This window comes from Chinchilla lanigera, unplaced genomic scaffold (assembly GCF_000276665.1).
Source record: "Chinchilla lanigera isolate Chin_1 unplaced genomic scaffold, ChiLan1.0 scaffold00054, whole genome shotgun sequence".
Taxonomy (NCBI): Eukaryota; Metazoa; Chordata; class Mammalia; order Rodentia; family Chinchillidae; genus Chinchilla; species Chinchilla lanigera.
Window position 1 is genome coordinate 9,105,766 of NW_004955455.1, and position 13,768 is coordinate 9,119,533.

General features: G+C 40.1%; 1 protein-coding gene across 1 annotated transcript in view; it reads right to left on the reverse strand.

Moving 5' to 3' along the window:
• Positions 1-10,011, reverse strand: part of Myo1h (myosin IH) — a 50,863-nt gene extending 40,852 nt beyond the window's left edge. The window contains exons 1-5 of the mRNA XM_013520313.1: positions 9,880-10,011; positions 7,132-7,247; positions 5,674-5,872; positions 4,489-4,569; positions 1,700-1,879 (exon numbers count right to left, since the gene is read on the reverse strand). Coding sequence (XP_013375767.1) covers positions 1,700-1,879; positions 4,489-4,569; positions 5,674-5,872; positions 7,132-7,247; positions 9,880-10,005 — 702 coding nt within the window. The 5' untranslated portion in view covers positions 10,006-10,011. The remainder of the gene's footprint in view (positions 1-1,699; positions 1,880-4,488; positions 4,570-5,673; positions 5,873-7,131; positions 7,248-9,879) is intronic.
• Positions 10,012-13,768: the final 3,757 nt, after the last annotated feature.

The following is a 13,768-nucleotide window of genomic DNA, read 5'->3' on the forward strand; positions in this document are numbered from 1 at the left end:
GATGATAGAGACAAAAAAAAAAAAAAAAAGGACTGGTGATGCTGGGGATGTAGCTCAGTGTCACTTACTTGCCTCACATGTATGACTTCCTGACTCCAATACCTAGCAACACACACACACACACACACACACACACACCACGACCACCACCAAAAACAAAATGATCTGTTCCTTGTTCCAGGAATTAGTTTAAGGCTTGTTAAGTAAAAAATAAGATTATGAAATTCTTTTTTCTTATTATTTAGCTTTGTTTTTAAAGGTAAAATTTTGTCAAGCCTCCTTTCTAAAGATTTCTATGAAATAGGTGTCTTTCTTTTCTGAGATTGACTTTGTGAGGTTTTGTTCTCTCTCTGTCTTGCTTTCTGTCACTCTCACTCTCTGCTCCAAACTGTGCTCTGCAAGTTCAAAGCCAGGCCCAGGGAGAAGGGAAAAATAAAATAATCTTGGGGCAAAAAAGTGCTAGAAGCATCAAATATTACCCAAACAACCTGGGCATTCTCAGGCCCTACCACAGACTCCAGAAAAATTAATGTCGTAAAGTTAAATTCTAAAAGTCATTTTTATACTACTAAATCCTAGAGTTGCTTATAGGAATGACCTGAGCTATTTCTATGAGGTAGCACATTCATTTTGAAGCTAAGAATTCTCAAGATGATAGGCAGCGTGGTGGGTAAAGGTTTTTTCAAGAGTGGTTTGAAAGAAGATCAAAGCAGCATAGGCTGTGAGTAAAGATATTGCTGGGTTATTGACCTACTTGCTTAATGACTGTTCAGACTTAAGACGGAGGCACGCTGTTCAGACTTATCACCCAGCTCAGATTTACAGCCTTTTTTTTTTGGTACAGTTCTGTACATCTTATTGATAGAATCTTAAGTTTTTTTGGTACTGTACACCCTGTTTACACAGTACTGTCTTTTTGCTGATTGTCCTGTATAGTAGTGTGGTTTTATGTTCTGTTCTACATTATAATACTGCAGGTACGAGTTATAAAAAGTCATCAAGTTGGCGTTTCCTTTGACTATTTTTTTATTCTGAATCTTGTGATCTATATACCATATACAGTTCCTCATTTAGCAACCAAATAATTTAAAGGACCTGGTCACTAGGACTGGGTTGTTAAACAGTGTCTTTACAGAGTGAGTTTTTATCACATCTAGACCAGCAGTTCTCACCTTAACTGCACACTAAATCACCAGGGAATTTGTTTGGCTAGTGGTTCTGGGGCTCCAGAACCAGCGCCTAGGTAAGTGCTCTACCACTGAGCTACACTCCTAGCCTAGGGAAACATTTAAAACAACTCTGATGCTCAAGTCTCATCTCAGATCCACTGAAACCAAATCTCCAGAGGCATCTGTGTTAGTCATGTTTATAATACTGGGGACTGAGCCCAAGGCCTTGTGCATGCTAGGCAAGTGCTTTACCACTGAACTGTTCTCCAGCCCCGGCATCTGGGTTTTTAAAAGACTTCTCAAGTGATTCTAATTTCAGCCAGACCTGAGAACCATTTGCCTAGACATTGGGATGCTTAACCAGATGACACAGCTGTCAGGAATAAAAGGAGACAGGTTAGCTTGCTTGTGATAAGGAGGATACATCCAGAGTGGAAACCAAAAGCTCTCTAACATCTTATAGGCACCTCCACAAACACCCCTGGTCCCCACCTCCCAAGGGCCAAAAGCCAGGGGCTGGTCCTTCCAACCTGTGAGAGGTATTTATACAGCTGGGGGTCTCGCTCAAGTCCCAGGTAAGCGAGGCGCTCCGCTTCACCACCCGCTAGTAGCTGGTAGAAGATGTGGAAATTCCGCTCACCCTGGTTTTGATAGACGACTCGGGACTTTTCTATCAAGTAACTGATGATATGCCCACCTACGGGAATGCCCTTCAAAACAGAATAAAAACGGGGCAATGACAATAACAATCAAGCCAGAAATTTTTAATTTGAACTAAGTCCAATCTACCAATCTTCTATGATTCATGTTTCCTGGGTTCTGTTTTTAAAAGATTTTTGCCCTCTAAAGCAAAATCTCTGGAGATCATGAAGGTATTCTCTGTGTTTGAGTGTTTCATTGTTTATGTTGAGGGTTATGGTCCATTACTAATTAATTTTTATGTATGGCATTAGGTAAGGGTCAAAGGTCTTTTATCCACAGTGACATACAGTTGACTGGCAACATTTATTGGAAAGGTGATCCTAACCCTACAGAATCATGGTAGTGCCTTTGTCACAAGTATATGTGGAGATCTTTTTTTTTTCTGGGAATCGAACTCACAACCTTGCGCTTGCCAGGCAGGCGCTGTGCCACTGAGCTAAATCCCCAGCCCCATATGTGGAGATCTTTCTGGTTTGATGGCTTCTTCATCTTTCCTTGTCATCCATTCTGTCTTGATCATTATTTTATGGGCCCAGCACGCTTCTGCTGTGCCACTCTGCTATTGATCATTATTTTACATAATATATCTAATAAGCTTTTTGCTAGAACATATATTTCCAGAACATATATCAATAAGAACAGCCAAATTAAAATGAGCAAAACACTTGAGCAAAAAAGACCTTTAAGTGTCCAATAAATGAAACTTCATTATCAGGAAGATACTTAAATTATAATGAAAAAGTGTTATACCCCACCAGAATTTCTGAAACTAAAAAGACTAATCATACAAATGTTGGCAGCTAGAGTATAGAGCAACTGGAGCTCTCATTAATTATCACAACACAGCTGATAAGAAGCCAAGAGTTCCATTTGTGGGTACAGACCCAACATGAGTGTTTGTACCCACTGAAGACATATGCCAGGATGTTCAGAGCACTATTTTTAATAGCCCTCCATTGCAAACAATGCAAAATCCACCAATCAAAGAGTAGACAAATTGCTATGTAGCTGTACAAGTTTTGGAGGGGGTGTGACCTGGAATCAAACTCAGGACCTCCCCCTAGCCAGGCAGGTGCTGTGCTGCTGAGCTAAATCCCCAGCCCCGTAGCTGTACAATTAAACAACTAACCACTCTTACACGCAACAACATAGTTGAATTTCTCTCTTTCTTTTTCATTTATTTATTTTGCTGTACTGGGGATTGAACTAAGGACCTTCACACTGAGCTATTTCCTCATCCCCCTTTTACATTTTATTTTGAGACAAGGTCCTGCTAAGTTGCCAGGGCTGGGCTTACACTTAGAATCCACCTGCCTCAGTCTCCCAGAGTGCTGGGATTACAAGTGCGTGTCACCACACTCAGCTGACATGCATAAATCGTGCAGGTAGAATTTTGATTGAAGAAGCCAGAAGGAATCTGAAGTTTAAGAACCAGTAAGATGAATCTGTGATTATAGTAGTAACCCTTAGAAAGTAGGCTGTTGTTGGAAGACCTGCTAGATACTAGAAAATTTTTTATCTTCATCTGAGTAGTGGTTAGATAGGTAGATACCCATGAGGCTGTTCTCATGATTTGTGTCTTTTTTGGGATATATGTTTAACTCTAAAAGTTTTAAAATATGCATAGCTATTAAATGTCTAATTTCTAAGTCCTTGGACACACCACGGAAGACTACAGACCAGCCCTCAGGAGGCCCTGAGCCATTGCTGCATTCTCGCCTCAGACAGCTACTATTCTCTAGGCTAAGGGTCACTTTGTCACTTGGAAAATATGTCCTTAAGAATTTTGTCTACCCATGTGCAATAGCCCCATTAACACTCTGGGTATAGCACACTCACAGTCATCCCCTCATGCACTGCTGATGGTCACTTTCGTGTTACAGCTGAGATGAGACGTCTCAGTCAAAGCTTTACAGCTCAAACAGCCTAAAATATTTCTATCTATCCCTGTCTAAAAATATTTGCTGGTTTTTGTTACATCGGTTGGCATACTTGTACAATATGTTGTTTACTTTTATTTTCAGGCTTTATAAATAATGGTATCACACTGCCACATATTGTACATCTCATTTATCCACATTATGCGGAGCTGTGGTTCATCTGCTCACTGCTGTATAATCCTTACTGGGTGAACACACCACAGTTTGGCTGTAATCCTGTCCACAGACACTGAGTTCTTTCCAAATGTGTTGGGTGTTTCTGGTCATCATAAGCAGCCTGTGGACATGCTTACACACCTGTGGGGTGATCTGTGGGAGTGGAGAGGCTGCACCTCAGATTACGTGTTGCTGACTTTACAAGGTATCATCATATCATTGGTTCAACCCATCATTTTCCAAATGGGTCACACCAGTATACACCTGTCCTTAAATTGCATAAATTCCAGTGTCCACAGCTTCACCAATTCCCAATTCTCTTCGTTCTTGCCCATCCAGAAGGTATAAAGTGATATCTGACTGTGGTCTTTATTTGCGTTTTCTCAAAGTAGCACTAGCCCTGGATTTTTCAGCTGTTGGAGTCAAAAAATGCCCTTCCCACCTTAAGATGCCTTGGGTTGGTTTCTATCACTGGCCAAACAAGGGATCCTTAAGAACCAGTATTAGGAATTTCAGAGTACCTGGAAGTCAAACTGTATGTCCATGTATTTTCCAAATCTGCTGGAGTTGTCATTCCGGAGTGTTTTGGCATTTCCAAAAGCCTTGGAAAACAAAGTGTCATTCACTATCATTTAAGCTCACCATACTTGTTAAATTTCTTTCTTTCATCTTTTTGAGACAGGCTCTCACTATGCAGTTCAGGCTGGCCTTGAGCTCACTTCGTAGCCCTGGCTGGTCTCAAACTTACAACGATCCTCGTGCCTCAGCCTCCCAAGTGCTGGGATTACAGGCATGTGCCACAATGCCCAGAAACTTGTTAAATTTCTGACCCCAAATAATATGCTTTCTATGAGAATGGAGGAGAAATGGCTGGGGATTTAGCTCAGAGGCACAGCTCCTGCCTGGCAAGTGCAAGATCGTGAGTTCGATTCCTGGTACAGGGGAAAAAAAAAAAAAAGACAGAATGGAGGAGGGAGGGAGGAGCCGGGGAGGAAAGACATAATGTATCTTGTGGCAAGGATTTGCTAGCTTCAGGGCACTGAATGCTAGAGTTGGACCCAGGGAAAAATCATCTCCTAGAATCCAGCCTAGGAATATATGAGAAATGGCCTGAGAAGATACCTGGGCCTTAACTGTTCTACAAGATATAGCTGACAAACCAACCCCAGACTCCTTTTTTATATTAAATCATTTGGCTCAAAGAGTCTCCTGGGAAATTCCTGTAAGCAGAAGTATCTTTATAGATAAGGCATCAAAAACAGGAGAAAATAACTTGCTCAAAATCATCCAGTAAATTGTAATAGAAATAATAGTAACCAAAGTGATTTTAATTAAATAAGAACAATATTAATAAATAATAAAGTATTGTTTTAGTGCTTACTAATGCTGCTGTGTGCTTTTTGAGTATTCATTTTCTTTAATCCTCAAAACCTCTTGAGGGACAGGTCCATGAAGCAGACCCATTCTGCAGGTGAGGGACAGACACTGGGGATTCAGACAGACTTGCTGATGCTTGCTCGTGTTTGGCATGCTGAATCAGAATCCAGCTCTGTCATCTTACTTTGAGGTCATTTTAACACTCGTACTGCCTGTGAGACCCCTCTTCTCAGCCGTGATCTATGTATTCTGACTGCGCTGCTCAGGCAGATGATTCTTTTTGGTGATCTCCTAGAATTCCCCTCTACGGATCCTCAGAGGTCACTTACCTCCAGCACCGGATTGGAGAGCAGCAGTCGGTCACGGGCTATCTGTAGTGACTCGGTCATGGGGCAGGTCACTGCAAAATACTGGAGGATCTTCTTAGAGGCCTCTGTCTTCCCTGCCCCGCTCTCTCCAGAAATGAGGATAAAGTGGTTATTTAGCTCCGAGCACATCATGCGGTAAGCATTGTCAGCTATGGCATAGCTAGAGAGCGACAGAGACAAATTTTGATGGCACTGTTTTAATGGCACTTCCCTTGGCTCTGATATTCACCAGCACAGAAAAACGGCGGACCCTGTCCCTGGGAAGCCACATCCAGACTGTGACTCGAGGACACTGAGTTCAGACAGATATCAAATCCCTCACACGATCTACTGAGCGATCAAAAGCACACTGAATTAGATATCAAAGCTCAAATAACAGAAGGGTTGAAGTGATGAGTTTGAGCAGTGAGGGAAATACTTTCTGAACTTTATCAAATTAATTTATTTGGTGCTGGGGATGGAACCAGCGTCTCATGCATGCTAGGCAAGTGCTCTACTGTTGAGCTGCATCCCCAGCCCCAACAATGTATTTTTAAAAAACCAACTACATTCCTTGTAAGAATAAGTCAGTTATACATTACAACCCCAAGACACATTCTATTAACTGTAAGTGGAAACAGCACCTTGTTTAACTTTTAATTAATTCAATAAATAAAAATATCTCATGTTTTCTCTTTCCCTCAAAACCTAGAGTACTCAGAATGCAGTGAGGAAACCAGAGAGATTTCAAAAACTTCTGGGATACCCTTAGGACAGAGGAACAAGTATTATAAGGGCCTTAACGCTAAGGTCAGGAACCAAAGCGTGGATGTTGTCTTGGTCTTGGTTATTTCAGGACTCAGCACAGAAAGGTTTATAGATGCTTTAGGAAATGGAATAGGTAAGTCACGGGGACATTGAGGGGAAACTCTAAATATTAGCTCAGAAGTCAAGCAAGGAGGGAACGGCAAATCCAGCAAAGCCTGCATTATATAGGCTAAGCAGGAAATTGCTCATCTCAAGGTTCTGTAGCCCCACTAAATTTCTACCAGTGGCCATTCACGTTAGCCACCATGACCCAGAGGCACCAGTAGATGGCACTATAGCAACCCACTTCCTAGAGAAGGCTCTTCTCTAGCCTCTGTTTTAGATTTCTTGGCAGTTGCGCAAAGATTCTACTCTTGTTTGTTTAAACTGAGATTCCAGAATGACCTACTAATGTTTTCTACTGCTTTGACTTATTTCACAAGGAGGTGGCTTAAGGAGCATGCAAAAATATGTTAATAAACATGCGTCAAAGATTTGGATGAATAGGTAGATGACAGACGGATAGAAGGTCAGATAGAATAGTGGATGGGAAGGAAGAAGGGCAAAAGGCATAGAAAAAAAGAGAAATAATAGGAAAAAACAGAAAATATTCCCGGTGATGACCTTACTTACACATGTGGTGGCAGTTCAAAGAAATTGACCCCTTGGTAGAGTTCCATCTGGTTCATAGTGTAGATTCCGAGCTCCTGGTATGGATTCACGGACACAAGGAGAGTCCCAATGTATGTCTAGGGGAATGGACCACAGCATGAGTGAGGCATTCTGGGTACAAATGGCTGTCACACACTGATCCTTGGGTGTTCATTCAGCCTGGAGCTACAACACAACAAATCCAACAGGCGAAGTCTCTGCTGTTATGGAACTCGTGGGGGTGGAGAAACAAACAGGATCAAGACAGCTTCAAGAAGCAGTAAGGGTTAAAAAAGGTGTACATAGGGTCATGAAGGTGTGAGTGAGTGAGTGAGGCCATGTTAATTACTGGCTTCTGGAAGGCTTCCATAAGGAAGTGATATCTGAGTATAGACTTGAACGCTGAAGAGCTAGTCATGAACAAAGTAAGCAGGAAGGGCCTTCCAGGCTAACAGGACACGTGTGGAAGGCTGCCTGCACTACAGCCAGTGTGGCTAATGCCATGAGTGTGTGTGTGTGTGTGTGTGTGTGTGTGTGTGTGTGTGTGTGAATGGGAAGGGAGGATGTCAAGAGGGAGCAGGTTCTTATCACACAGGCCCTGGGGCTGCCATGAGGAACTGGGTTTATTTCCAATGCAATGCATAGCAAAGACAGTGTCTTCCCCGCTGAAACCAAATACCTACTCTGAACTGTTACATCAGCACATGGCTTTAAGGGAGAAGTGATGGATGTGATTTATGCTTCACACAGGTGTCTCTGGCCATCAAGTGCATATGCAGGACAAATATACCCACCAGCCTTCTAAAGTTGGGGAAAATCCTTCCATGATTGGTTCTTATGTCTCTAGAGTTCAATGTTAAATTCTACTCATAATCAAGTTTTTCAAGTACTTACATCTGCAATATAACCACTAATATAAAACTTCCTGGAATACACTTCTGAAGAAAGAGCTCTAAGACCTTATATGGGAAAGATAAATATTTAAGCGTTCTTTGAAAGTATATCTGATGTTTTTAGATTCTGAGTTTGTTGTGTTTTTAAAAACTGGATGTATTTTAAAGCCTATGTGAGGATTATGTTAAAATCACTTCAACTCAGGTCTCTAATCTCCAGCACAACCTCAAACAGAACCAGAACAGGGGAGAATATTTTGACTAAAATACTGCTTCAGTATTTGACTGAGACACTGCTTCAGTCAGTAGACCCCCGCTAGGTGAGGGAGATAATTCCTGTAATCTATCAGTTTAAATTGGAAGCTATTAGCTTGGTCTTAACAATCCTATTATCCAGTTCATACTTCATACCACATTATTTCTCCTTTGCTTATACAGAAAATTTGAGTTTTTCTGTTTATACAGTTAAAGGTGGTAATCCTGAAAATTAGGCTAGGGAGAACAACTAATCTTAAGATGAGAATATGCAATAGAACAACCATTGTTGAATCCCTATCATCTTGTTTTGTGAAGTTTGGTATTGTTTCTAATGTTTTTATTATTATTATTATTTATTCTCTTTAAAATAAAAAAGAAAAGAAAGTTAAACTACAGAATATACTCTTGCTTATTTCTTCTGATAACCTTGGTTTCAACATATACATTAAATCATAGGAATTATTACAATCTACCCATAAGACAAATATTTTAAAGCTGCTTCTGATCTTCTAATTTACTTATTTTTTGGCTTGCACCCAGGGCCTTTGCACTGAGCTATGTCCCCAACAGTTAAAAAAAGTTTTTTTAAAAAAATTTTGAGACAGATAGAGTACTGAGGTAACAGACATGCACCACCACGCACAGTTCTAATCGACTCTAAATAAAGGCCAATAAAAACTAAAAGAAAATTTTAACAAGCCCCATGACACACAGAAACACCATAACATTCATCTAGGAGAAAGTTCCATGAAACTTGACCAATCAAATTAGGAGGTGGTGATTAATGGAGAATTTCATAAAAACTGGCCACTACTAGATGCAGTAAGATCAATCTGAGAAGTTTGGTGAAGTGCTTTGATCTTGTCCCTGGAGGATTTATGGAATGTCTTGGGACATCTTTTATTCTGCCTTCCTGGCATTTATTACCTCCTCTTCCAACAGATTCCTTTGAGGACCCTCTTCCCTAGCTCTTAGTCCCTGTGATAGTGGTGGGGTTCTGACCTTAACCCTCACCTCCAAGGGTGGGCCTAGTCATTTAGTCTGGCCAATCAGAATAGGAATTGGATTAGTGCTAACTGGCTGAAATAGGGGCACGTGACCCAGGATGGGCCAATCAGAGCTGACCAATATTAGCTTTAGGACATACGTTAGAACTGTTTCCCAGAAGTGCTCCTTCTCAGTAGCAACACTAGCTGTTAAAACATCAGCCTGGACCTGATGGCCACCACTATCCTACTGCAAAGGCAAGAGGCTGCCCAAGAAGGAAACTAATGCAAAAGAAAGCAAAGCAGAGAGATGGAGAGAGTCCTCAGGGTATTGTCTGAAACCCTAGATCTGTTCCTGAATCCCGAAGGCATAGTTTCTTTTTGTGGCTTAGGCCAGTTTAAATTGAGTTTCTATCACCTACTGTCATAAAAACTTTACCATGAATGACCAAAGCACATTTAATTTTACGTCTTGACACCTCCACTTCCTGGCTAACCTAAGAGGGCAACATCTTTCACAGTCACCAAGGCTGATAAAAGCAGGAAGGGAACAAACAGTGTAGGAAAACAAGCAGAGAAATGTGTTCGGTTACATAGATGAGGTTCTCGCTGAAACGCTTGCGAAGATTGTCCACAAAGGCAGATTCGCTGGTGTACGCGTCCAACAGCACAAAATCCTGCACCCCAACCTTGTCCCGGGCTGTCAGCGCTCCTTCCATGTGCAGACGAATGTGCCTCCTCCTCACCTCTTCTTTCTACAGGAGACAGAACATGCCTCAGCAGCTCGTTTATCCCCAAATTTCTAGTACTTGTCTAGTGAATGGGAATAACTAGATGCTAAAACCTAGGAGAGTAGAAAACTGAGATTACAAGGCAGCTAGAAAAATTTCCTATTGTATATTTTATTAGCATTTTTATGGTGCCTTTTCTATGTTTAGATTTATTTGGTCTCATAAATACTTAGCCGTTGTGTTACAGTTGACTAGCATATTTATTATAGTAACATGCTATTCAAATATGTAGCTTGGGAGAGATAGGCCATACCATATATAGTCCAGGTGTGTTGTAGGCTATACCATCTAGGTCTATGATGTTCACACAAAGCTAGAATGGGCTAGTGATGCATTTCTTAGACTATATCCCCAAGTGCCAGGTGATGTATAACCGTGTGCATGTGTGTATAAGATAACAGTAATAGCAGTTAACAGAAAACCAGCATTTACCTGGTCAGGTACTACGTATTCCAAAGGCTTGACTTACATTATCTCATGTAATCCTCATTCGGGCTTTGAAGTAAGTACTATTTATTATACCCATTTTACAGCCCAGGAAACTGAGGCATGGGGATGCTATAAACCATGTCCAAGATCTTCCAAAATGCAGAACCAGAATATGAACCCAGACAGCTTGAGTCAGAAATTGCTTTCCGGATTTTTGTGTATTCCATGAAGGTCAAAGGGAACCTGGAAGAGAAACTGCCTGCCTTTGTAATGTCCCTCCAGCGCCCTCTAGTGACAAAATTAGTATCACTGTCCCTTCAAGAAGAAATGTTTGACTTCCATTCATTGCAGAACAGGCATGAAGGGTGAATTTGGGGATCTGACAGGCAATAAGTTGACAATAGAACCAGTGAACAGGTAAGGGTCCTAGAATAGCTAAAACAACCTTGAAAAAGTAAGCTAGAGGACTCACTAACTGAAAAATAAAATAGGACCAGAGATAGTTTCAACCGATGGTGCAGACAGATAATCATAAGCAAATATTTCAGGCCCTACCTTATACTATATGTGTGTATACATATATATGATATAAATAAAATACATATAGGAGGTATATAAGGAAATACAAGTAAATTTAAGATGTGTCTTAGACCTAGTGTAAATGTAAAATCTGTAACGCTACTAGAAGAAAACAAGGGGAATAACTTAGCAACCAGAGGAAGGCAAAGTGTTCTTGGACAGCGCACACACAGAAATAATGATTAAAGAAAAAAAATAAATTACTCCTCATCAAATATAAAACTTTTAATCCAAATATGCTGTTAAGCAAATGAATAGGCAAGCCATAGCCTGGCAGAAAATACTCACAAATATATAGCTGCAGAGGATTTGAATCTGGAATAAAGGATATTTACAGATCAATAATAAAAAGACAAACCCAATAAATCTGGACAAAAGATTTTCATGGGTCCTTCACAAGGGAAGACAGATAAATGGTCAATAAACACCTAGGAAAATGGTCAATATCATTAATCACTGGGGAAATGCAAATTAAAATCACAATGATATACCACCAGAAGAGTTAAAATTGGAAATCCTGACAGTATGAAATTCTGGTAAGGGGTGTGGAGCAGCATGAACTCCACATTTATTACTGTCATGAATGTAAAGGGAGCCAACCACTTCAGGAATAGTTCTGATGGTTTCTAATGAAATTAACCATGCCTGTATCCTTTGATCCAGCAACTCCACTCCTAAGTATTTACACAAGAGAAATGTAAACAGCTGTTCACAAAAAGACTTGAATGTGATGTTCAACTCAAGCTCAACTTTATTCATAATGGCTCCGAACTGGAAACAATCCAAATATCCATCAACTGGAGGATGGATGTGGTACATCTGTACAATAGAACGAGGCCAGCAAGAATAGAGGAATAACGGGTACATGTAATAGCATGGATGACTCTCCCAGACATTGTGCCAACTGAAAGAACCCGGACACAAAAGAGTACAAACTGTGTGATTCCATTTATATAACGTCGGAGGACAAGCAAAGCTAATCTACAGTGAAAAAATCAGAACAATTGTTGCCTGGCTGGGGGGTTTTCAGGAAAAGGATATTTCCAAAGTGATGGAAATGTTCTATATGTTGATAGGCCTGTGAGTTAACATGAATGTATCTATTCATCAAGATGCATTGTTAAAATTTTGTGCATTAAGCTATGTGTAAATCTTATAAATTTTATTTTAAAAGACTCAAAAATAATCGAATGGGAGGGGATGGAGAGGGAGTAGGGGTATAAGTGAAATTAGAATGGCAAAATGTTAAGAACTGTGGAAGGTAAAGTATGAGGATGGGAGAGGTATACTGTTTTGTTTCCTTTCTGTAAATCTGAAGTTTTCATAATAAAAAGTAAAACAAAACAAAACAAAAAAACCAGAATGGCCACCAGATGTCTCCCTACACTAGCCAAATGGAGCTAGAATAAGGGAAATCGCTTGTATTTTTTTTCTTACAGTTACTCAAATAAGGACCCAAACAAAGTCTACACATTGTATTTATTCCATAAATCTCTCAATTCTGTACCATTCTATAGTTTCCTGCCTATTTTCTTTCTTACAATTTATTTATGGAAGAAATTGGACAATTTGTCCTATAGAATTTTCCACATTCTAGATCTCCTTCATTGCATTCTTATGGGATCATTAAACATGATCCCTTTCCTTTTGAATTTCCTGAAAACTGGTAGTTTGATTTGGAGTTAAGGTCAGATGCAGAACTGATTTGTTTTGCAAATCATAGGCAACATAGTGTACTTTGACAGGAGACACACAAGGGCTGGTCATTCTTCCAAGATGTCAGGGCTGCCTCTCTGCTGTTTACTGCCTACACTCATATTTTGTAGGAGTTTGCAAAAGGGCAATATTTCTTTCAGGTTTATCATTCATCCTCTGTTTATTAGCTGGAAATAAAGAGAAGCTTTTCCTATCAAAAATTTGACTGTTTTGTGGCACAGTTTGTAAAGGAAAGACTGGAAAAAATATTTTATTTGCAGTTTCCTGAATAGTGAATGGGCACCCCTGCATCCTCCAGAGGTAACAATTTCTAACACCAATACAAATTTATGGGTTTAATGCATTTCATTTTGTGTCAATAATTATGCTTATTGATGCTCAAATAACCCCATTTTTGGAAACTGGGGACCTATGAAGCAGGCTCTCTCGGTTCTTTCGACATGGCTTAATAGTAACAGCTTTCTTATTAGGACATCAAGTCCGAGTTGCTTCAGGTGTATGTGACATAGTCTCAACACAGACCTTGACTCTGCGGTCTCTAATGAACTCTGGTTTGTTTCTGTGAGAAGATGGTAGATACCACAGTTAGACACTAGGGGTGCTCATTTCTTGTGGGTGGGTCACTGTACACATTTTTGATGGACAGGCAAGGAAATGTTTAAAATACTATATCATGACTATTCTGATTCTATCAATTCAATGCATAACAGGGGTTTGTAGTTCACCTTGTTTTTCTTATATTTCTTTCCTTTTCTCCTATCTAAAAATTCTAGTTCAATGACGTGAGCAAATTTTCAAACTTTGTCCACACTATGTTCATAATAACCTCAAAGTAACAATATCAACAGTGTAACTGACAAGCTTAGGAAAAACAATCTGAAATTTGGAAAAGTCTTTGTGCTCAGGACATACCTCACTGGGTAGAGACACATTTCTGTGATTCTAGATTCTTTGAAATAATTAATCA